Raw genomic sequence first — 25,928 nt, 5'->3', positions numbered from 1 at the left:
TCTATAATGTTTGTAAAGCCACTTTATGCAAGATGGGTAATGCTGCTGGAAAAGTCAACTGGGAAAGGTAATATTCTCCTGTGAGAAACTGAATACAAACTGCATTTATACTAATAACACTGATGCCTAATTACTTAAGCTCATTCTACATCCCAAGGGAGTGTTAATCCCTGTCCCTTATTTTATAGGCAGAAACTATGTTCTACACATTTCATGAACAATTATGCTTGAAAACAATTTCTAAATTCCCAGCGTCACCAACTTTTCATTCATCTCCAAGAAAAATGGCAGATGAAATGCCAAAATGATGGGAAAAGACAGAAAATGAAATGACATKAACTACAACTACACAAATGTTATTTCTGCAAATTCCTTGACAATATTTGTAAATCTGTAGCTCCTACAATCAAGACTTAAATGAGTCTCCRAACACCAAGGAGTTTTCTTGTCACAGGACACATTATCTTACCATATTGGTAGTGGCCTTCATAATCTTTGTTCATTATTTCTGCAGATAAATTTCTAAGTATAGAACCCTGGCTTTTTTTAGGGGCTTGGCAATGTGCATCATCCTCCTGGGTTCAAGTGATAACCTTGCAATAAATGTTCATCTCTCTAAATACAAAATATGGTGCCGTACAGACCCAAGCGTCAGCAGTTCCATGGACCAAAAATACCACATTTATGCCTGTATCTAAACAAGGTATTAAAACCATAAAATAGGAATCAGACTTTTTATTCTTCATCAGTCTTATAACAGTATCCCTAGGATTCCACTCATTAAAATTACTAAAAAATAACTAGGACAGTATTTGGTACAGTTTACATCTAAAAGTTGTCAAGCTATCAGAGAGAGAAAAACACCTGGAAGTCTTGGATAGGCTGCTGTGACAGTCTGAACACTTTACATTGCTGCAGCATGAAGGATCACTTACCTCAGCATGGGTGGGCTCTGCAGGCGGTGGCTGTGGGGCTTCAGCAGGYTTATCTGCTGGTGGCTCTTTCCCAGAGCTCTGTAGTTGGGAATCCACATATTCCTTTAAGGAATCAAAGTCCCTCTTCCCTTTGTACTGGTCACCCTACAACAATCAAACAGTTTGTGCAACATTGTATATGCAGTWAATGTAGCAAACAAACAATTACCAGGAACACATAAGATTTCCATGTGATAGGAAATTAATAATAAATATGATTATCTAGTTSTGAAACCTCTCCATAGCATTCCATTCACGCCACATCTTCAGCTTTTGCCATAGATTATTCAGTAGTAGTTGAAGAGAACAATCTAATATTTCTTTGAAATGAAAGGTATTTTAAAAATGTAGAAGCAAAGTTTTTCTTCTCTTACTCTAGTCAGCTTTTTCAAAGTTTTAATTTTTTGAACCTAAARCAACTGCAAGGAACAATAAAACATCCATTGCTATTTGGGTGTRGTCTCTGTTATCCTGTGAGCTCTACACAGTGCTTTGACAGGGCTGAAAACCTGACCACAGTCATTCCTTTGGTCTACACACTTGTCACTAATCCTTGGAAAACACAAATAGTAAGGCAATGTACTCTGACACCCAAGTGCACCTGGGAGCAAGAGATAACAGCARCCTGCTGTGGGGCAGACATTTCCAATGGCACCACTCTCACAAAAGTCTAATCCTATTTTTTAACCTGCACATAATGCAGTCAGCCAGACAGACTTTTGAGGTCACAGTTTGCCCTGGATGCTTCCCCGTATTTCAGGCACTTTCACAAGCCTAGAGAACAARACAATCAAGAGATTGCCAGAACAAGAAACCAGAACACTTGTGAGCAGCTTCTAGTCTCAAATCCACTGTTAACACTCTTCAAACTGGCTCTTGCATGATTGCCCTTAGGATTGTCTGTGAAAAGTATTATTTTTTTCTGTTCAGAAGAGTGATCATATCTTTGAGGCATTACATATCCCTTTTGGACAGAATTCTCAAGATGCGGTCCCATGTGGTGTGGGCTGCAAGATGTGTCTCTTCTTGCAGACCAGGAAGATTCTTTAAGAAACATCATACAATCTTCTAYACATAAGAAGGAAGAACAGACATCTCTTCAACTTTCCATTATTATTGGAACTCTTTCTACACATTTTCMGGGTGGGTTCTCTTGCAGGCCTGTTTTTAATATCCATTGAATACATTAAACTAATCTTCAGATTGTGAAATAGAGTATAAATAACATTACAATTTATAATATATTTATTTGTTGCTGTTCATGTATGTAGTATTTATAAATATTTTATCCCCCCCACAATTTCAAAACACTTTAGTTCTTTGAATTTCTGCATGGAAAAATGCCAACTGGGCCCACAGGATTCTCACTCACAGTGTCATGTGAAATGTTCAGGTTTATATAAGAARGAAAATTTGCATCTCTGGACATCATTCAGCAGATGAGCACCACTTAGAGATGAGAACCTTGTGAYACACATTGTGAAAATTACATACTTCATTATTATTTCTATTTCAGTTATGTTGTTGTGTTCCACAGAAAGTAAAATATGATAAAGTAAACCCAGAATCCTCCCACACAGCAGCATAACTGGAGATACTGCTTACACATTTATCAACATCATAGCAGTTTGTCTGCAAAACATAGAGAGCAAAAACCTTTAACTTTTATCTGTGGACAAAGCCTACCTCTTCCTGTACCCAAATGAACCTCCAACATATTTTCTTTCACAAGCAAACTTTTGTTTATGTCCACTTTATTTTTTTTTCCAGGCTGTAAGCATAGTCTAAATATAATTCAGAGAAAAATGGTATGATCTTTTGCTGAACTTTCAGACTCACCTTTTCACCATTCCTAAACCAGAGGAGTGTGGGATAACCACGAACTTGGGTTTCAGAGCAGACTTCATAATGCTGGGTACAGTCAACCTACATTTTGGGAATAAAACCCAAAACTATTCAGTGCCCAAAATAAACATACAGCAAGCATCACAGYTGCCCTTGTTTAAAAGGTCAGAAAAATACAGGAACAAGTAATACAAGGCTTGGCAAAGCTCAGTACCAAGTACTGTCTTGAGAATGATTATGTCTGCCTTCCAAACAGTGGTTTGGTTGTATAATTGGCAGGCTCTGTGTGTATTTGATTGATTTATTTATTTTAAGGAGGGATCGGGGAGGGAGGTATGGCTAGAAGGAAGTAGTAGCAGTTACAAAGAACAATGAAGACATAATTATGTATTTCAATTACTTGGTATTCTCAGCTAATAAAAAGCAGTACATGGACAATGAGACACAAAACACTAATGTGACAGAGCTTTAAAGTGAAGATCTACTGGCTCACCCATTTTTTGAAAGRCTACTCTTTAAAGACTTCAGAAGACATGTCAACAGCTAGTGAGTATTCCAAGGGAAGCTCCAAGTGCATAGCAAAATTCAATTCTAATATGTCACTAACCAGTCTGTAAAGTTACTAGTTTATAACCTTTTCACTGAAGATCAGTTCTAAAGATTACAGTGTTAAGACCCTASTCTCCCAGATTAGATGAAGGTCATGGTTCAACCTTCTTAGAAACAGTTGTGTTTCCTGTTTACTTACAGACTTAAAATCTTAGCCAAGACATGTTTCAAGACATGCTTCACAAGCTATACAGTTACACAAAATTGTGTAAGCATCAAGACAAATCATAGCAGTGGTATTAAATAGCAACTCTCAGTAATACAAACTGCAAACAGCACAGACAACTGATTAAAACAGAAATTTTGGAAAATTATTGTTTATTTTTCCCTGGGCATCAGAGAATGGTAACTTCAGAAAGCAASTTAAGCAATGATTTCATAAGACAGCAAACAAGGGTATCAAAAAGTACAGAAGGCTTCAAAGGAGAAATAGCTTCCAATTTTTTATTCACAGAGGGAATCTAACTTTATTTCCACCAAGTCATATATATGTGTATATATATATATGTATATATATATATATATATATATATATATATGTCTTCTCTGAAGTTCAACTGTGCTTATATACATATATATATAAATATATAAATATAGATGCATATATATATATGTTTCCTCTAAAGTTCAACTATGCTGACCTGTGCTGCACACGTACAGCATACCTGAATTAACAGATTTTCAAAGCATTAAAAAAAAATCTTAAAAAATAAGTCAAGTYCATCCCTCCTACTACAGCTGAAAGTGCTGTGAGGGCAGAGGCAGGGAAGACAGCAGAGGGAGAGCCCCCCTGCAGAACTGACAACACTGCTGCCATGCAGTATTTCAGATCAGTGGGATCAGTGGAACCAATGTGAAAGTTTAGGGACGTGGAAGTTGCACCTGGTCCAATTTCCACTGTTGGCAAATACAGAGGGATTTCCATCGTGAGCCACTCAGACTTAGGTATGGGTCAGCAAATAAAGCCAGTAACTRCAATTGCCAGACCACCTCCGTACCTCTGCACAGAAGTCACTCCACGTACAAGTAACAAGCTCCCATGGTAAATACACCACAGAACCTGGTTATCAACCCTAAGAGAAATAGTAAAGCAGGAACAAGATATCAATTTTTAAGGTGTAAGACCCCCTGAAACCTTTTAAAAGTTTTATGGGGAAAAGSAGGAAAAAAAACCAAAACCAAAAAATAAAAAAGAAATAACTAATCATAAATAGCCAGTAGGGCTAAAACTTGCTAAGGAATCCAGTGCTGCAAAGAACAAATTAGAAGTCACTTTCCTACTTAAAATAAATACTGAAGTCTATAAAATTCTGACAAAGCAGACACATAAAAGATCCCAWATCTCAAAATATTACTCCCTACATCTGAAGTACTAGACTTATTCCCAGCTCTCTCTGAAATACAGAGAGGCAGCTGTGTTTGCAACAAGGCTTTGCTTAAAATGGGAGAGTCCTGTTAACTGCAGATGTGTGAGAAAAAAAAAATGACCATCTCAAAATTAAAACAYAAACTATGACTATAAAAGGATTTAAGAGGTGACAAACAAAGCAATTGTTATTTGCAAATCATAGCACAAAAGGCATGATTCTTGGCTGAAACATACATTGGCACAGATCATATTTTCAGACTAAGAGTGCTTCACYTACCTTACCAATCTTTACAGTTTCTGAGTGCTCAAAGGCTTGAGCCAGCTGTTCCCAGGTTGGGGCCAAAGCCTTGCAGTGACCACACCAAGGGGCAAAGAACTTGATGAAGTGATTACCTTTTAAGTAAAAAAGTGAAAAAAATATTTAGCTTATTTGGAATGAACTTGGCTGCAATTAAAGCCTAGGTACTAATCTCAGGCTGCAAATTTATCATGGTATTTCCTGAGTTAAAGATAGGAAACACTGTGCATCAAAGGCCAGGACAAAATACTTCAGCAGTTAGGTTTTCAATACAGTATGCAGTCCCACAGCATTGCCAAATTTCCTGAAAATCCCAACAGTTTTGCAATCTCCAGCCAACAAGTGAGGTATTAAAAGTCATATTTTTTACCTTATTATTTACCTTAGTGTTTAATTCTACCATGTCAACCAGTTGCCCTGTTAGAGAGTAGAAGGAACTACCAAGGAATATTTGTTGATAACAACCTAACATTCCTGTTGAAAACAGGAATCTCGAAGTGTATTTCTTAAAGAAACAACTTGGTAGCCTAGTTGAACAGTATTCAACTTCATGCAGTGGTGTTTCCTAAGAAATGCTTAAATTCATGAATTACCAAAAAAATGTTGTTCAGTTTTCCATTCTCATTTTTCTGCCCTGCTCTTCAAATTTTCATGTCAACTACTCAGAAATTGCTTCCTTTAGAAGATGTTTGTGGTATTTTATGCAGAAGAGAGTCTCAGTGCTATCTCCTATTAATGTTTAATTTAAAAGTATATTATTGATTGMAAAGTACTAGAACATGCAATTTCTTTCAATTAAGATTAATTAATTCAAATTGCTGCACATTTTTGCACACATCAAGGCAACAAAAATKAACTTAATTAAAACAAGGAAAAAAATCAAATTAATTTGCAGGAAACACCAGCAACTGGAGAAAAGCTGTTTTAACAGAATTACTCATAATGCTTTGAAGACTGCTTTGGGGTTGGTATTAATTGAATTCATTTCTAGTTTGAGGGCTTGTCCACAAAGGGAGGTCAGAYGAAATGTAGCACAAAATAACTAGGAAACAAACTGTAGTAACAGTGTACTCCAACTTGATTGGTCGGCATGTGGGAGACTTTTGAACTGATTGACATGCTCTGTGTTGGTCAAGTAAACTGCAAAATTAAATTTGTCACGAATTAGTAAGAACATTTATTCAAAATCAGCTATTCTTTACCTCATGCTCTGACATACTCTAAAATAGAACACAATATCATTTATTTTTGTCCCAGAGCAGCAAAAGGGTAAAAGAAGGCTATTTAAGAACAGAAGTCAACCTTGCTGGTGTGACTGTTACGCCTCATGTTAAATTTAAGCACTGAACTTCTTGCAACTAAAATCAAGAGAGGACAACAGATTTACGGATGATAGTAAACTTACTTAACCATCAGATATGACCATGAGAACATCTCCTCTGTGATGGCCAATGGATACATAATAAAAATATTAAAAACATTTACAATGTACTGAACTTTGTAGTCTGAGARGATAGTTAAATTGATAAATGCTCAGCATCTCCCTGATGGTTTAGAGGAAAATTCAATAAGAATTTTGATTTAATTCTGCACGAAGCTACACACACCAGGAAATTTTAAGTTACCTGCACAAAATGCAGTTTTACACATAAAAATATTTCTAAYCAGTTAATGGTTACTTTGAGAAGTTCTAGTATCTGCCTCCCTAGTGATATCAAATGGGCAGACATTTATCCAGCCTTTCTTTTTGGGATAACAGGTAGAGAGAGTAGGATCCTCTGTTGTCATGCCAGCCCAAAGTTTGTATGGTAAGATTTTGTTCATTGTCTAAAAAACCATTATGTGAGGGGTGAAATTTTCTATATTAGATATCCCTTCTGGCATTAATTTTAAAGCTTCCAGACAAAATATTTTCCAAAATAGCCAAACAGACCAAGTGTTTTGCCCACATTAAATTGTGGAGGAAGGAAGCTAAACAATATCAAATAAAGGGCCAGGCTGGAGTGGGATGGGGGCTGGAAGGAGGAAGCGGGTGGATTGTACTTGTCCAGAATAACAGCCTGGGAGGAAGAACAAGCCAGCACTTTGGGAAGGAGGAAATGGGACTTGCAAAAACACAAAATGGCAAGGCTGTGACTGAGCAAGGAGCTAAGGAAAAGAGACAGTATAGTTGAGCAAGCCCCACTAGCTTCTTCCCTGGGGTTAGGAGACATAATTTTACTGYTTTCTGAATGCTGTATTTAAAGTTTCTCATGGTCTRCAATATGTAATTWAACTAGWGCCTTTTTACATAGTTTGCAGCTTCRTTCTCTTTCACTAGGTATTATTGGAAAATAAAAGTGGGAAGGAGGTACCCTGAAAACTAACATTTCTGGTACAGACTTTCCACTACTAATGCCTCTGTAACCAAGTTTTTCTTCTTAGGGAAAAACAGTTACCTTCTGCTATGTGCATCTTGAAATTGTCTGCTGAGAGTTCATACATTCCCTGCTTAGGTTCAGGGGCTTTTGGTGGTTCCRCATCAGATTCTGGGTCCTATTCATGAGAAAAATTAACTTTTATTTCTCTTCTACAGCAAAGACACAACATTTGTTTCCTATATCACACCATTCTGTGATAGTGCYGTAGATTCTAAAATTTTACATTGCTAAAGCAACATCCTTATTTAGCTTGATTTAGGTACCTAATGTTTCCTAACAAACAACTACTTGAAAGCAAAAGGTGAAAAGGATTGCCACATAAAAGAGATTTACCACAGTCTGTGGAATACCAGCCTTTCACTGTGCTGTAGTAGTCACAGAGCACAGTAATTGCTGCAGCATTCATGGCATCACTGTATATTAACACGCTTAAATTATATAACAGTTCCTCCAGAGCATCACACATTGGCCACAACTGCCAGCACACTCATGTCAATGGTCTCTGGGCTATTCAAAAATAGTGCAAAAGCTATTTTCTGCTCCCCTAATGCCAGAAGGAATGCTGTCTACCTAATGGCTCCATGAAGACAGCAACAATGGAAATAGAGCAAAAATTTCATACCTATAACTTGCAAGAAACTCAAGAGCATTTAAGCAAAAGCAAGTGAATACTTTCTGGAATCTAACCCTAGAGCTAAGGGTTATATATAAGAAAAGAATATTTTGGGAACCTCAATGTGTATTTCTTAAAATGCTAAAAGTTTAGCATTTAATGTTTAATTATTAAAAATACCATGTTTGTTCAAATATAATCACATTCAGAAATAACAAAATCTTTATCTTGATTAGAAACAACAATCACAAAATTAATTTTAGGCAAGGCTCGGTTTCTGTATGTGAAGGCTACCCCTAAAMTTAAGGATTTTCYTASAGATTATATTAGTTTATCTTAYTTAACTGATCATTTTAAAYTCTTTCTTTAGGCCACAGCATTATCAGAAAGTAACKGAACTAAAGATGGCATTCATATTTTAAGAGGTWATTAAGCCCAAAAGCAATTTATAATGCATTAGAACTAAATTGCTTTTCTTATTCTAGAAACATTATGGTCTACAGGTGTCAAATGAATTGACATCAAGGGCTGCATCATAAAATTTCAAAATTACAAGCATTAAAACTGCATTATRTACTGTAGTTATAAATGCAGGAAACAGAGAGTGGGTCATAGGATGACAGTTCTAATTACTAYTCTGATTTACGTGTAAGCTGTTTCAGATTGATACTGAAACCTGGCTTTTATTCTCAGGGGCAGATTTCCTCCTGGAAATTGAAACTTAACTTAAAGAAGCAAAAGATAATCAAGTCTRCAGAAAAGAGTGCTTCCTTTTCTTATTTCCTTTTCACTTACAGATGGTTCCTCATTTAGTTTCTCCAACATCCAGTTTTCCAGTGCCTGGAAGTCCCTAGGGCCTTGGTATTTCAGAGGTTCTTGTCCTGGTTTAAGGAGCTTTAGGCTAAAGGATCAAAATGTAGAAAAAAATGAGGCAAAAATTTTCACACAGGAAACATTCTCAAAGATAATGTGCTTTGCTAATCCACAGCAATGCTGCTCAAGCTGCAGTAACAGATCTCTTGACTAGAAACATCRGCAGCAGGCATCCCTTTCAGATTCAAGTGTCCTGGCTGGAATTTAGGACACTTTTTCACTCCCATGTAAGCTTTTAAAGAAGATTTTAAAAAGAGGAAAAAAAATATACCTTGCTAAAAATCAACATAGCCTAGTATTAGTTTGATCAATAAGCAAGATCAAATTAAAAACTGCAGTATTTAGTTCTGTGAATCTTATTTCAGTCTGTCAAAGAGCATAGTTTTGTTTTGTTCACCTCCCTCCATCACCAAAGGAAAAATATCTAATGCTTATTKTCCCAGGAATTTCCTTCTCACCTTTTGTACCCTGACTGCTCTTGTAGTGTAGGACTTTTCATATGGTATTATACTGATTAAAAATATACTGAAACAAGTTAATAGGACAAGAAGTGACAGCTTGTAGGCATTCAGACTTCATTACTGTAACATTTAATAATTGCTATCAAAACTTTTCMATAAACTACCTAAAGGTTCTACTACTAAATATTAAATTAAAATTGGAAATATATTTGGTGTGACATGAATTCTGACCTACTTTTATTTTTTAAAGCAAATGAGAGTTTCAGTTAYTACTGTCACCTAGCCCTGAGTTCCCTTTGCCAAGCTGTCATTTTGTACTGCTTCTTTTGCTTCTTGAAATGTTTTTCTCTCTCTTCTTGTTCCACCGTTGGAAGAAATGAACTTATKAAAGTGTTGAAAAAACACATAATGCAAATATATTCAAAAGACATAGAAGATCCCACTGTCCTTTCTATTCAAGGTATTCTTGCATGTTCTTTGTGATGATARAAAGTCAAAATAGCAAGGAAGCAACAAAAATGAAAAAAAAAATCTAAAACACACCTCCTGGCATTACTTTTAAAAAGCAAAAAAAGTTAAGGTAACAGCTTTAAAAAAGTTAGCTGCACTTTTATTTTCTTCAAACAAGGTTAATTTTTCTCTAGTTCAGTTGAGAGAATATTTATTTCGCAGCAGCAAATAATTCTGACAGAACTGTACCAAGAAGGGCAGGGACCTGCTGAACCACTTTTTCTCTGAGGGGATGAAAAGRGGATGCAGCCTTTCCTTTGACAGGTGTTTGGAAAAACAGTGTAGAGATCAGCACATCCTGGACTTGAGACAATACCTTTGCCTGAGGAAGCTGTGAAATTTCCCTTGCTGGAGGTTTATAGAAACAAGCTACCTCAAAACTGACTCAGACAGGAAGAGAGCTGATACCATGAATTCCCCTTCATTGCTATATTTCTATACCTARCAGATGACTGCCTTATTATTTTTACTTTTCAGATAGATGAAAGCAAGCACTAACGATTCCTATATATTCAATGACCTTAAAGAGGAGGGAGGGGAAAAAGCCCTCCAGCAATTACACATCCATTGATTTTTTCCTATTCAAAAATCTTTGCCAGTCTATTATATGARGAACAGCACCACAATATAATCTATGCAAATATGCTACGACAACCAATGCTCACTTCTGGAGATATGAAAGCAGAAGCGTAATATTCATTTTTCCTTGATATTTGTAGTGGTACTAAGACACTGCCCTTAAGGACCATTCCTATCTTTACAAGGACTGTGCTATTTATAACTCTCAACTTCTACTCAGTCRCACTCATCTGTGTCCAAGTGGGTGCAGCCAGGAGCAAATGAAAAGTTCAGGCTGCTGCTGGGACTGGCAAAAACACCAGACAAAGTGAGCAAAGGGAAGSAAACTGAAAAATATGGGCTGTGGAAGGGCTACAGATGATTACAGTCTCTCCTCATCCCCACTAAGATGAGTAATTGATAAAGCAGTTAAAATGATCCCATCCATATTTGGAAAAGGCTTTAAAGAAGAAACAAATGAAAAATAAATCCTTTTAGGCAGTTAAAAGGGAACACATATCTAACCAAAGGCACTGGCCTCTCATAGATATTCTAGACATGTTCCACCTACCCATGTGGAGGTAATAAGACACACATCCTTTATAACAGCATAAACATAACAACCTTAAAATACTAGCAAACTTATATAAGTTATATAAACAATACAAGCAAACTTATCTAGAAAAACGTCCACACAATATCACCACTGCTATGCTAAGTGATACTATTAGTTTATTGCTTTATGAKCACTAAGGTCACCAAAAATGTAAGAGATCACCTATAAAACAATTGGAATGGTGCGGTGTACTGACAAACTTGTGTGGCAAGTTATTTTTAAAAGTACTTTTAGTAGAAACCAGCTCTGTCATGCATATCACAGCTGCATGATGTACTCTTGCTTCAGAAAGGGGTACTCCCAGACAAAAGAACAGGAAAATTGTGGACTGCAGTTAAACATAGCCACCTTCCAAGACATAAAAGCTTCTTAGAGAAAAAAAACCAACCAAACAACAAAAGCATAGGACTACTATGTATCACATGATATTGGCAACATAGTAAAAAGGCTTAAAATGCACATAGCAAGTCTGAAGGGCTACAAAGAAACCCAGCAAAAATACAGCTTAGAAGTAGGCTTCAAGAAACTGGCAGAGAATCACGGAAAACTAAAAAAGAAAAATAGGAGCAGACTTCTTTCTATACTTACGTAGGGTATCCTCGCACGCCAAATTCAGAGCACAGTGGAATATCTACAGTACAATCCACTTTAACAATATAGACCTGTGGGTTTTCCATGCTGTTGTATTTATCTCCCAAATCATTCCAAGTTGGCTGGAGGCGCTGACAATGTCCACACCTGTGACAGAAGGAACGAGATATTACTAGCTGCACACACTTAGAAGGGAATGAGCCCAGGAAAAGTCATATGCAGAATGGTGATTTTGATAAATTTAAAAAAAAAAAAGATTTAAATCAAAAGTTAAATCAGTTARATCAGGAATCTTTCATACTCAAGCACTATTACAACAGCAAACAACAGCAAATCCTATTAAGAACTGTAGCATGTGGCAGACATATCTCACTTAAGAATCATCAAGATACACTGTCAGTCTTCTAGCTTTCTAGAAAAATCCTACAAGGTTGTCCAGCTTGCTTTCTTTACATTCAAATATTTAAATTTTTTTTTTTTATTTTTATTTTTTTTAGCAGTAGGTAAGAAGATAATAGTTTCTAGCCTCTTTGTAATGCCACTTGCACTTCTGTGCTTCACAGGAATTGTAACACACGAGTCAAGAAACATCACAACTGATTTCTGAACACAGTTTCCCARAATCTTGATGACCACTGTGGGTCCTTTCCAACTCAGAATATCCTGTGATTCTGTAAAAATCYTCCCACCCTGTGCTCTGTCCCAGGAGCACACCATCAGCTCCTCATATCTGCATGCACACAGAAAACTGGCTCCACACAGTTGCTACAACAGCACCTCCCCAGCAGCAGAAAATGGGKATTATTCTTCTCACTGTTTTCCTGGTCTTTCAAGTCATTATAGCAATACTCTATTCCTCAAAGTATGATGAAAATTTTTAAGGAATGCATTTTCATTTCTCTTTAATGACTGCTTTTGCCAACCCTCCAAGACATGTAAAAAATATGAAGTTGGATTAAAAGAAAACATTCTCAGACTAACAGTACAAAAGCAGTTATTGCTTGGCATGCCSTAGAAGGTCTACTTTGTAAGTAACAATTAAATCACCATTAGAACTTTGGAGAGCATTGCTCTGACTTAAAACAGTTTCACTCTTATAAATGATTTTGAGTACACTTGTAGAAAAGTTGCAYGGATACACACCTTTCTAGACACCCTGATATCATTTACAGGGAAAAAACCCAAAAAAACTAGAGATTTACTTAAAGATAAAGAATGTTTTTTGATCTTAATAAAATTTTGTTACAGCCAGACACATGCTCCCACTATGTGGGTGAATAMAACATCCCATGTGATCTAATTCTGAATTGTCCTGGTGAAGGGATACAATGTGTTATTAAAATCAAATATTCCTTAAATACTTAATTTCTGACTGAAGTCCCTCCATCGCCAACTCCTCCACAGAGCTTGAATTAAGAGGATTTTAGATACCCTGGTTCTCTCCCCTGGCAGATGCATTGATTTGAAACACCAAAGTAATACTGGCTGGTGTTAAAGAACAGAGCATGGAAAACTAGGCAAGGGAATCTCAGTTAATTAACCTCCTGTTTTTTAATCACAACAGAGCTGCCTTGTCCCTACTTAACACTGTGATCTCTGATATACACACCCCTTCCCTTCCTTCTTTGGATTATGGAAGCTAAAACAGAATAAAGCAGGAAAAATGTTCCTATCCAAATTGGTAATCAAATAGTCTTTGCCAGCCAGAAAAAAAACAAAACCTGTGTTACATGGAAGGAAATACAAGACAGTCCTCAGAATATTTTTCTTAAGTTTCCAGGAAGTATATAAACCAAGAAAGTAAAAAAACAAAAAGAGCAAGACCATGCAACATCACATGCTTCCCTCAGCCTCATGAACCTACACAGTCCTTCGTTGCTGCTACTCTACAACATGTTAGTGGAGCTGGAGGAGCTTCTGGAGACAGTGGAGACCCGGTGTCAATGATGAATCCTGCTCTTTCCTCCCCACATGGGGTAGAAAGTTGCAAGCATCCATAAAATCCATTTACAAACATAAATGAAGATCCAGAGACTAATGTAGACATTTCTAGGGGCCAACAGTAGAGCTTGAGCTCTGCAGCCAGCAAGGGCAGCTCCACACAAAGATACAGCACAAATCCTTATCCAATTAAAAATACAGACATGTATAACAGTATGAACAGCACTTGCTCTGGACAAAAGAATCCAGCTGAAGTAAAATCCAGTCCACAGGGTTCAATTCAACAACAATKAACTCTAATGATCATTTCTGCTGCAGCTCAGTGGACTTGCCAGAGGTTTTCCAAGAAAGAATGTATGTTGAAAAGATCTGCAAGAGTCAAAATAATGCAGCGAAACTACTCAGTTGAGATTCCTTCCCATTAAGGAACCAGGGGAACCTGACTCCTCTGTAGAAATGCAACTGGCATGGCAAACAACTTAAGAATACTTTGTGCCATCAAGAGAGTAACCTGCTCACTCTTCTGCCACCAAGTATAGCTACCAAGTGGGACAGCCTTCTCAACAAAAGCCTTATGAAATCTGATGGCAAATGACTTGGAATGCTCTCTTCTTGGAGCATCCTGCCATATTTGAAACAAATGTAGAACCTCACGTGAACCGCCACTGCTTCCAAGCAAGGCCCTCAGCAACATGTTTCAAGAATCTGTAAGAGAAGGGCAGTGATGGCTCTAACCCAGCTCTTACTGGTAGCACTGATGATGCAACATTAGCAGCATCCACATAAATCTGAAAGACAATCCCAGCTGAATGCTGGGCTCTTTGCTGTTTGCCTTGGAACTACAGAGAACGGGCCATGAGAAGCATTAGGAGATTAAGCACATCACCTCAGAGCAGGGCAAGAGGCTCTAATATAGAGTCCAGGACAGACAGGCTGCCCCTTGATCCCACTGACAATAAAACTATTGGTGTGTCTAAGCACCTCTCTCAGACACTTGGATGTTCTCTTTGTTCTGCTCTTCCCTTGGACCTGAAACCTGGCCCTGTTGCTGCCTGCTAGGAGCCAGACATCCAGMCCAAGGGCCTTGAAGCCAAGACCCAGAAATCTGGAGATTTTCTSAGGATGAGAAGAACATCCAGAGAAGCCGCAACAAACCTAGTAAACAACACAGCCCCCTCATTCTTAAATTGGGCAGAGATCCTCAGCCCTCCCAAGGGCACAGTGTGATCCAAGTCTGCAAGGCCAGCGCTCCCTTTGATCCACACTGAGGWTATGCAGTATCTAGCACACTCTACAACAGCCCTTTGGCACAGGGTCTCCTACAAACCATGTTTCAAGATAAAAGAAAGCTCATCTGTTTTTAGGGATGTCTCTGAAACAGTCAGCTGAAGTGTGGACAGACACAGAAATCATCACCTGAGAACAGAAGAGAACAGAAGAGAACAGAAGAGAACAGAAGAGAACAGAAGAGAACAGAAGAGAACAGAAGAGAACAGAAGAGAACAGAAGAGAACAGAAGCACTCCTGCCCTGCATGGGCATTTCTTAGGCCTTACTGCACTCCCAGGCAAAAGTACTTCACCAGCAAGTTAGGTGTCCTCCACTTTTTGTGATCTTCAGAGAACAAAGGCATCTGCTCTTTGAAGCTTTTTCTTAACATTTTTACATGGCATAAATAAGTCAATGTTAATAACAAAAGAAGTTTTCAAAGGAAATGCTTTCCTGATATGGATTTCAAAGACTCTCATATGACTAAATGGCACCATGTAGCAATGGATAACTTTTAATCAAAACATAACTTTTGCATATTGTTCCCCTAACTTTATTTTATCTGCATCAAAGAAGAATATGAACAACCACGAGAAAGACCCAGAGATGAGAAGTACTGTCCTTTTGACTAGGAATATCCAGTAAAGCATCGTTCCCTCACTCATCTCAACCATTCTTGTGCCAAACATACCAGTCCAAGACAAAAGTCCAGTTGGGTCTCTTGCAAACCTGAGAACTCTCCAGGTCTCCTACCTGTGGCCTCCCGGACACAGCACTACGTTTAACACAGCGAATGTACCTTTAAATTCCGTGATTGCAAAGAGAACATAAATTCTGCAATGAAAGCATCTGCGAGCCTGGGCTAGGAGGCACAGGGTAAGTAAGTGACGGTGGCCAAACTGCGACTGCTCTCGGCCTCTTTGAGGCAGCCGGAGCGATTCCCCCCGCAGCCCCAGCCCGGGGCGGCTTCGGGCGCCGATAGGTTGGACCCGATGATCTCAGAGGTCTCTTCCAGCCGAACTGATCCTGTGCCTCCSTGACGGGGGCGGCCGGCGCGGCCGCCGAGGCCCGGGCCGGGCACACGCGAGGCTCCCGCCGCCCGTCCCCAGCCCTTCCCGGCCCCCGGGGCTGCCCTTCCCCGCCGGACCCGCCGCGGGCTCGGGGCGGCGCGACCCCACGGCCTCCCCGCGGGCCCGGCCCGGCCCGGCCGGCGCCTCCCGCCGCCACGTCAGCGGGGAAGAGGCGGGGGAGGGTGCGGGCCGGGCCGCGCCGCGCTCGGTACCCACCACGGGGCGAAGAACATGACGAAGTGGGGCGCGGCGGCGGCGCCGTGCCGCAGCATCTCCGCGCTGTAGAGGTGCCGCCCGTGCGGGTCCGCCGCCTCCTCCGCCGGGCCCGGCTCCTGCTCCGGCTCGGCCCGCGCCGGGCGGCCGCAGAGCGCGGAGCCGAGCACGGCCAGGGACAGGACGCGCCACCACGCCGGGCCGGAGCGGAGCGGAGCCATGGCAGCGCCGGAGAGCGAACGGGCAAAGCCCCGGGCGGCCGCGGCCGCCTCCGCCCCGCCCCGCCCCGGCTGCGGCCCCCGCCCCCGCCCGCCTCCCGCCCGGCACCCCCGCACGCACACCCGGACCCTCCTTGCTGGAAACGCACCGTTCTGTAAAAGTGTTATTCACGGAGCGTACGACATCTATTTTTTATGTTATTTATTAATTAAATTGCTCCATACATCTATATTAAAATTTAAAATAATTGCACGTTTTCGATTTATTATATACAAACACGGTARTTTCTGGCAATCCTTAGTTTTATAAAAGCATTGAGATGTTAATCAGATACCATATAATATCTATTTTCATATTTCATTTTGATTAGATTGATTTATAAATTTATATTAAAAAATTGAAAAATAACTAATTTTACCTCTTTTTGTACACACACACACACACACACACACACACACACACACTCATTTCTGGAAATAAATAATTTTATAAATAACTTTAAATATTTCTATAACACACAATCTATACTTTTTATTCTATGTTAATTACATTGATCTGGATTTATATTAAAATTTCAAATAATAATTATTTTATATTTATTTACACATGCACAAATATTGCACTGAAGCTTTTCTTATAATAAATGAGTGATAAGAAGGCAGGCATGATATTATCAGCCATATCAGTAGCAGTGCTGTGCCTCTGGGAGAAAACCTGGTCCCCGAGGTCCGCAATCCCAGCTCCATGCCCAGCCAGAAAGAAGTCCCGTTCCCTTGGGTCTCCTGCCCTGCACTTCGCACCTGCTTCTGAGGGAGAGAAACAAATGAGTTCTCACAGTGCTTGAGGGTTTTTGAGCTACAACRGTGTAACAATAATCAGTAAATTGTAATAATAATAGTAGCAAATAATACTGAAAGGTGTTCGGCATGAGATAGCTGCAAACTGATACAAGAGGGCAAAACGGGGTTGTATTTCATGGAATCACAGAACCCTTTAGACTCAAAAGRACCTTAAAGATCATCKAGTTCCACCCGCCCTGCCATGGACAGGAACACTTTCCACTAGAAAAGYCCCATCCAACCTGGCCTTGAAYGCTTCCAGGGATGGAACAYCCACAGTTTCTCTGGGCATCCACTCTCACAGTAACAAATTCCTTCCCAATAYCTAATCTAATCTAAACCTAACCTCCTCCATCTTAAAGCCATTACCTTTGTCTTATCATTCCATGCRCCTGTAAAAAGTCCCTCTCYAGTTCTCTTCCAGCTCTCCTTTAGGTACTGGAATGCTGTTCGAARGTGTCTCTGGAGCTTTCTCCAGGCTGAACAATCCCARCTGTCTCAGCYTGCCTTCAYAGGAGAGGTKCTCCAGCYCYCTGAGCATCTTTGTGGCTTTGCTGTGAGCTCATTCCAACAGTTGGAGATCCCAGAGCATTTCTATAATTGTTTCAATTTTAATTATTTTCAGTTTAGATTTAAACTTCAGCTCCCTGAGTTTGGGATAGTGRAGTGGGTAATAATCAGAGGCTCCCCTTGTTTAACAGCAAAGTGCATTTTTATGAAGAGGTCAGGACACTAAATAATTCATCATGCACACGTACACACAGACGTAAGTCTGACCTTTGTACCTGCAGTGGTCTGTGCTGGTGTAATACCAGGACTGAAAACCAGCAAGACAGGCTCATCCTGGCACTGCTCTGCTCGCTGACAAGCTGCTGCTTGCAGTCAAGTGCCCAGACAGGTAGAGTTCACTTCAAACTGTGTCCTCCAGACCCCTCCTTCCCCACATCATCTCATCTCTTCACTCTAACCATCACCTCTTCCACAGGATTAACATAAGCAAGGACCTGACTGTGCTGCCCATGTGCTTGTTTAACACTCATCTCATTTCCTGGGCTGGTGTTCACTTAGAGCCTGTGATGACTCTGGTTGCTCTGTTCATTTTTGTGCTGCTGCATCTTTTCAAAGGTTGTCCTTGGAGCTAACAAAAACCAATGTATTAAAAAAACAACAACAAAAAAAACCCCCTAAAGATTTAAATTAGAGCTCTATTTTCTTCAAAAATTTTAAGCTACTGTATTATCTGCTTCAAAACTAAGCTTCCAAAATGCCTAATTTATGCATATGTGAAACAACTAGGAAGGCTCAAACTATGCTCACTGCCATGCTAAGAGAAAAAGACAAACTTAGAATGTCCAGAAAAATAGCTAATCATCTGAAKCAGAATTTCTAACCTTAAGATCAGTAACCTACAAAGCAGTAGCCCTTTCTTTAAACAAAGTTTCTTTCTGTGGTCTTCAAATTAAATGATTGAYTAATCATGAATTAAAAATAGAAAAAAAGACAAGTGCAGATCATTTCCCCTCTTCAGTACATGAAAAAAAAACCAAACAACCCCCCTAAACAAGATGGGAGTATCAGAAAGGATAGGATGAATCATTCTCAGGCCTTGAAGAGCARTGTCGATACAACCAGGTGAGTTATCTAACCACAGAAAGTACCTCCTGTCGTTAAGCAAGCTGGTTTCTTTTCCACATCAGTGTATTTTTGGTCTGTTTTTTTCCCCTGTACATTTACCATACTTAAAAAYAGACTTCTAAATTACAGATCCTCTTGCCTTAATTAAAAATGAACTAATTAAAAGTTATTTTGAAATATATTTAAATGAATGTTTGAATTTAAGGTTTCCATCTAAGGAAGATACTACAGAGAAAGGGACAGCAATGCATCATCACCTTCAGTAGAAATGTGAGTATAACAGTTCAACATTCCCTAGATGAACAGGTACAGGTTATAAATTCTTGTCAACTAGCCAGAACTACTTCTAGTCAGAACTGCCAATAAAAATAATAATTTCTCTGAGAATAACTCTTTCCATAAAATGCTTACATATCACTTATGATAGAGTCTCCTGCTTGCTGATTTGCATTTTGATTAAAACTCAATTACTTTGTCCACCACCTCACTCCATCTCCCTGCTCCCTCTGCCTGTCCCAGAGTAAATGTTATGGAGCAGCTGAGAAGGCAAGACCTAGGCCAAATGGTCCGAAGGACAAAGAGCCACCAACATCAACCACTTAGGCTTGCTGCAATTGCTTCTCACTGACTAGCAGCTCGCAGCAAGATATTCTGGGTGAAAACATGCATCTGGAAGCATTAGCAAAAAAACCTTTACATATAGTAGATGGTTGCAACAACTGATTTAAACTAACATCCTAATGGGGAGGAAACTGCCAACACACAGCAATTAGCCCATATAGTTTATAAGCAAGAGGGCTCATCTTTGGATGCTGACAGCCACTGCTGATAATGTCTCCCAGTGAGTCCTACAGTCCCTGTGCACATATGCCATCTCCTGGTGTCCTCCATTCTCTTGACCTCAGTTCTGGAAGTGCAAATATTCTCCAAATCTTTGCAGAGAAATAATCCTGATACCCCAAACTTAACCCACTGCCTCAACTCTTCACTGCATGAGGCTTAAGAGGTACTGGCTTATTCCTGGTGGATGCTTTGTCTTGCAGAGGTTAAACAGGCCAAGCAAATTATTTATCCYGGTGTTGTGCTTGGCCGAAGAAAATCCTTGGTGGGCAGTACGAACTCAGGGAGCTGTGCAATRCATAGGTCTGATGTAAAAGCTCTGCAGGACCAAGGACCCTAGGACTGGAAAAGATCTCAGAGTGGATGAATTTTAGTCCTCATTCTGCCAGATGATAGCATCATACGATCCTATTTGTAAACTGCCATAGCTCTATTTTAAAACAAGCAACAGGTTGGATTTTTTTTGCCTAACCCACTCTGAAAGTTAGGTCCTTACCTAGGATTATGAACCTTTTTCATAGTCAGCCTATTATTTATTTATAGCTCATTCATACCAGGACATTCCTCTGCCAGCATTGTCTTTTCAATGAAATACTCTTTCCCCCTCTGACAGTATTTAGAGGTAACAGTGACATCCTTTCTCGCTTTTGTTCTGCTAGACTAAACAAGCCAACAGCTCCCATTCATGCCTCAATACCATCCCACAAATCTCCTGCACAAACCAGACCAGCAAATAAAAACAATCATCCATCCTCTCATTCATTCCCACACAGCTGAGGAGCAAATGTGTGYTCTAACACTTGCACATCTCCATTGTCTTTACCCTCAGTGTTAAATGCATTTCAAAAAGGGGAATTACATCTAATCTAAGAGTGTGATTATTTTGCAGATGTTTCCCTTTCCATTCATGTCACAGACAACTACTTCCTCTCTGTGACTCAGACCTGAAAAGGTGATATTAGGTATGTATTCGGTTTATTTCAAGTTTTCTTAAATGTGATTTTCTTGCTGGCAACTAAAGCAATATAAAGCAAAAGACTGCCCTACTTGATAGAATAAAAAAATAGGTGCTCTAACCCACACACATCCCTGTGCCACACCTTTTTCTCTTCTGTACTACTCAAGTAATAGAGGACTATTTGCTGGTGTGGGAAATGACCCTTCAGATGCAGCTTTGTTGCTCTATTTTTCTCACCTTCCCATCTCTCACTTCTGTTTTCCCCAGTTTCAAGGACTTTGCTAGAGCCAGGCTTGTTTTCTTAAGAGTTTCCTGTTTCTGATCTGTATTTTACAACAGCAGCTGAAGCTGTGTCACCAGAGGATGCTAATGTCAGGGAGCAGTGAGGGTAAACAAAAAAGCTGCTTCAGATTCTCAGGTAAGAAATACCAGAGGCATCATCCAGCCCAGCCATCTGTCCTCTGAGCAGGAAAAGTTGAGCCCTTGTGTTTACTATTTTAACATCTGTATTGGCCACGTTGAGCCTTGCTGCCTTCTGGAAATTAKGAGTGTTTTACCTAAATCTCTTTCAGCTTCTGATAACAGTATGTACACACTTCTTTGCAATGTTCAATTTTAGACCAAATAAAAAGAGTGTTTCAGGAACCGCTATGGTACCAAGGAACACTCACAGCAAGGTCACCACTCTGGACTTCAGGAGAGCCTCTTCAGGGATTTGCTTGGTTGTACACCATGAGATAAATACCCTGTGAGGGGCCCAAGAAAGCTGGTTAACATTCAAGWGTCCCCTCCTCCAAGCTCAGGGATGATGCATCCCAACAAAGAAGAAGTCAGGCAAAAACTCCAGGAGGTCTGCATGGATGAACTGCTCCTGGGGAAACTAAAACACAAAAATAAAGCCTACAAAGGGTGAAAACAGACAGGTAGTCTAGGAGAAATACAGAGAAGTTCTCCAAGCAGCCAGAGATGAGGTTAGGAAAACTAACGTCCTTGCAGAATTAAATCTATTTAGGGGCATCAAGGGCAATAAAAAGAAAAAAAACTTCTATAGATATGTTGGTGATAAAAGGAAGAAYAGAGAAAATATGGGATTTCTTCAGAAGGAAACAGGACAACTGGTTACCAGAGACATGGAGAGGGCTTAGGTATCGATGACATTTTTGTCTTGGCCCTCACCTGCAAGAGGTCCAGTCACTCTGCTCAAATCACAGAACACAAAGGTGGGGACTWGGGGAATGTAGAACTGTCTGCTGTAGGAGGCCACGTTCAGTCAGCTGACCCCAACTGACCAGAGGGATATGGTCACACCATRTGATGTTGTCCTCATCAATAAAAGCTGGGAGAAAGAAGGAGAAAAAKGGCAGTTCAGAGTTATGTAATTTGTCTTCCTAAGTCACCATTAGCAAGATGGAGCACAATTCTTTTGGAGAGAGCTGAACCTGCCAATTGCAAGGTGTGAATTTTACTTTGCTTGTGCACACATCTTTTGCTTTATATATAAAACGGCCTTTATTTCAACCCATGAGTATTGTCACTTGGAACCTTCTCATTTTTTCTCCCAAACCACTCAGAGGGAGGGGGTGGGGGCAGGAAGGCATCCCGCTCAGGGGAGTGGGCATTAAACTGTTTAGGGGCAGGACCCCATTGGAGTTAAACCAGAATATTTATCCAAACCAAGATACTTTTTCCCATATTTTTCTTTTTCTATTCTTTTTTTTCATTCTTGTTTGGGGAAATTTTGGAGAAATCTTCTAAAACTACACAAGCTGTCCCTTTCAGTCACAAAGCCTGTACTGAGGCTCTTTGATTTAATGGTTCACAGTAATTTGCAGGCACTCTGTACAGCAGTGAATGCTGTTAGARCACAGCTGACTTCAAGACATTGGACAAAACCTGGCAAATTTGTATATATGTAAAATATTGTATGATTTGATACTATGCAAAACAAAGGGAAAAGCCACTTTTACACAGGATAATAGCAAAATCCACTGGGTCATTATAGYGCTGCCATTTGCATAAGCCCTGATTTTGGTTTCCACGATTTACAGCAAACACTAGTTATTTCAGTGTGTCATTAGCATCTTGTGTGTATCATTTAACTGATCACGTAAATGTAGCTTTTTCATTAATATTCCATTGTTAACTTTACCTATAATTCACGCACAGACACAAAAACAGACAAACTCTTCTGCACAGCCCTCTAAGAGGYTTTTAAAGCTCAGAATAGAGCAACTTGTATTTTGACAGCTGTCCTTTGAATCCTAAACTATAACCCTTCAGGGGACACAGCATTATGTAATTTTAGTGACAGCCCAATTGTCATTCAGTTAGAAAGAAGGATGTTGTGATCTCAATGGAAAAGAAAAGCGATACTGCCATCTGCAAGCTTATAGACCTTTTACTTTGGTAATTTGTACCTCTCATGMAGGGTTAGCAGTGGAAATTACTACAAGCTGTTGAGTAAAATGACATCACTTTGCCACCCACAAAATGCTACGAGTTTGTCAGCCTAGCAAATGGCACAGCAGTAAGGAAAGAGCAGTCTCATGGCAAGCGAGTGCTCTTCTTTCTGGAGGAAATGTATTTTCATTGTGCCAGCCAACCACTGGCTCTGTGGGACTCTGACCACCATGGCCACAAACCCCAGTTTCAACCCTAGTTGCTCTCTTCATTGTCTGCAGGAAAAGAATATATAAATGCTGGGAATGCTACTCACTTCATGGTCCTCTGATTTTTATGGTTCAGTCAAATGAAACTGAATTTTGTTTTCGGGCAATTTACTCTCAATTATAAGTCACTATGTGGCAAAATTAATAAACAGAGAAATTCACTTTTGCAATTAGAAGTTGTTAGGAAGAATAGAATAATATAGATTGAAAATTTCATGGATCATAAAGAAGGAATTTCCTGCTATTAATTCTGCAGCTGCTTTAATGTATTCCTCTTAATGATGGAATACTGGAGGCTATTTTTTTCCATGGTTGAATTCTCTTCCATTACACTGCACACACCCTCTTAAGTAACCTGCAGCTGCTTTTATCTGCCAGTACAAATGCTGGTCCATTGTGATATTTGACACATTACAGAGCCCCTGTGATTTCCCCACATACCCTAAACAAAACCAACCTGGAGCTCAAGAAACAGGGGATGCAGGCATGAGAAGAATTTTAAAATGCCCTGACATATCGAGAAGGTGAAGGAAGATTAGGAAAAAGAAACCAAAAAGCACATGTGTAGACAGAGTTACTCACTCATAGTTTTTGGCCAGCTTCACATACTGTAAAGCAAGAAAACTGGTTTTAATTATTTTTTAATCAGCACTTTCTCCGTGATCTGCCCTGCACTCTTCTGGTGGCTCACAACCAGTGAMCTCCAATATCCACCCAAAGAAAAGCTGGACTCTGATGTTACTCTCTGAAAGCCAGCTGCAATTAAGGGGACCAATAAGAGCAGTTTTTTCCCTTCGTTTTTCTTTTTTGAACTGCATCACCACCTCTCTTTAGTAAAGAAGACCCAAAACTGGGAAGGACTGTAATTCTAACTGACAGGGCTGCCATTACCTAATGTTTGTTTTATACTTCCAGTATGTCACATAATCTAATTTGGAAGTTTTGGAGCACAAATGAACKCTTTTTGCCTGCAACAGCTGATGTCAAATGCCGTCTTCATAACTTCACAGAAGTAAAGAGGAATGTATAGAGATTAGAAAAATGAAACAAATAGCCAGCCTTTTAAATGGGAGCTAGCTGATTAAGATGTAAACACAAATGCCTTCTTTATGTGCACTTCACTCCCTTCAAAGCTGGCTCTTCCTAAGAGCAGGAGAGCAGCTGTGAACTCCTCTGGCTGGGAGATGCCACCTGAGCCTGYTGGGTGAATCAGGGACCGCAGAGCTCAGCACGCTCAGCACTGCCAAATGTTATACATCAGGCAGCAACTGGGCTGCAGGGAGAGGAGCTCTCAGGTGGGGCTGTCAAAACTTACACTTTGGTTGATAGATTTACTCATGGCAAAGGTCATCAAAGGGGAAAATAATATAGAGACAGAAAGATGGACACTTAATCCAAGTCAAATAAAAAGTCTTATGTTTTAAAACAAGGGATCATGYCCTAATCTAGAGAGTAAAGAATGGTGTTCAGGAGGTAAGAGCTTCACAAAGCTCTCGGGAAGCATTTGGCTATGCAGTGAGATAGCCAAAGACACAACATGAGGGGACTTTTCTCTAGAAACCAAGGAAAGGGAAGGAAGAGCCCTCATGGACAAAGAAGACAGGAAAAGAGAGAGGAAATGGGAAACAATTATGTCACAAAACTCAAAAAAAAACCCCAAAAAACAAAAACCAAATCTGCAAACCAGATGCAGTCATCAAGGAGGCTAAATGAAGCAGAGAAACATGTCGCYATTGCCCTGAACACAGAGATTTGTTTACAAGCTCTTTGGAAATGGGGATAACTGTATTTCGGAAAGAAGAGAACACATGAGAGAATGGCAGACAACAGCGATTAGATATAAATAATTTGGCTAGACAGTGATCCTCACCCTGAGGAAGCTGTTCTACTCCTGCTTGGTGAGAAAGACATCAAAATATGGTGCACGTTAAGCAGTCTTTAACAGATTTATTACTATTGCTCCCTCACAAGATGGGAAGAGGGGCTGTGGTAGAATCTTTGGAGAGGTTTTTTTGACACCTATAACCAGTGCAGTTTCATCAGTTTTTCTGTCATTTTCCTATGTGTCCAAATTGGTCCTAAGCAGGAACATTGACTGTGGTCTTACTATTTCAGCCTGCTTTAAAATGCTTTAGTGATTAGAGATTCTGGGAACATCATTCTTAATGAGAAAAGTTGCTCTTTTTTAGACAGAATTTAACCTTGTCTCATCTCATGAAACATGATCATGTTTCTTGTGCATTATTTTTCTAGAAAAGTATTAGGTACCTATATTTCTGACCTAATCCTTGGGTAAATACGACTTAATCAGTGGCTGTAGCTTTAGGCATTCAGCCAGGGAGAAATTAATTTTCTGTGCTGATGTTCTCAATGAAAAGCTGAGGTACCTCAAGCAGTTTAACAAAACTAAACATGCTGGATTTTCTGTGAAGGCCCAGTCTATGTGATAAAATGCAAACCCTTCCTAGATTTCCATCTTGCCAAGATACATAGTCTGTATGTGTGCCTACAACTAGAAAGCACTAMATAAATATTTTCC

General features: G+C 39.7%; 1 protein-coding gene across 2 annotated transcripts in view; it reads right to left on the bottom strand.

Moving 5' to 3' along the window:
* TXNDC5 (thioredoxin domain containing 5) overlaps window positions 1–16,482 on the bottom strand; it is a 21,400-nt gene extending 4,918 nt beyond the window's left edge. Inside the window, exons 1-7 of one of the 2 annotated variants that reach the window (XM_057369117.1) lie at window positions 16,233–16,482; window positions 11,735–11,884; window positions 8,924–9,029; window positions 7,534–7,630; window positions 5,075–5,190; window positions 2,814–2,900; window positions 936–1,079 (exon numbers count right to left, since the gene is read on the bottom strand). In XM_057369117.1, the coding sequence (XP_057225100.1) occupies window positions 936–1,079; window positions 2,814–2,900; window positions 5,075–5,190; window positions 7,534–7,630; window positions 8,924–9,029; window positions 11,735–11,884; window positions 16,233–16,450 (918 nt within the window). In that variant the 5' untranslated portion in view covers window positions 16,451–16,482. Of the gene's footprint in view, window positions 1–935; window positions 1,080–2,813; window positions 2,901–5,074; window positions 5,191–7,533; window positions 7,631–8,923; window positions 9,030–11,734; window positions 11,885–15,745; window positions 15,941–16,232 lie in introns of those variants that run through there. The other variant, XM_057369118.1, reaches the window with a different exon arrangement.
* Between the last annotated feature and the right edge of the window lie 9,446 nt (window positions 16,483–25,928).

Source organism: Malurus melanocephalus, unplaced genomic scaffold (assembly GCF_030028575.1).
Source record: "Malurus melanocephalus ecotype Western Australia unplaced genomic scaffold, MMel_1.1 scaffold_103, whole genome shotgun sequence".
Classification (NCBI taxonomy): Eukaryota; Metazoa; Chordata; class Aves; order Passeriformes; family Maluridae; genus Malurus; species Malurus melanocephalus.
This window is presented reverse-complemented; position numbering and strand designations above follow the sequence as displayed.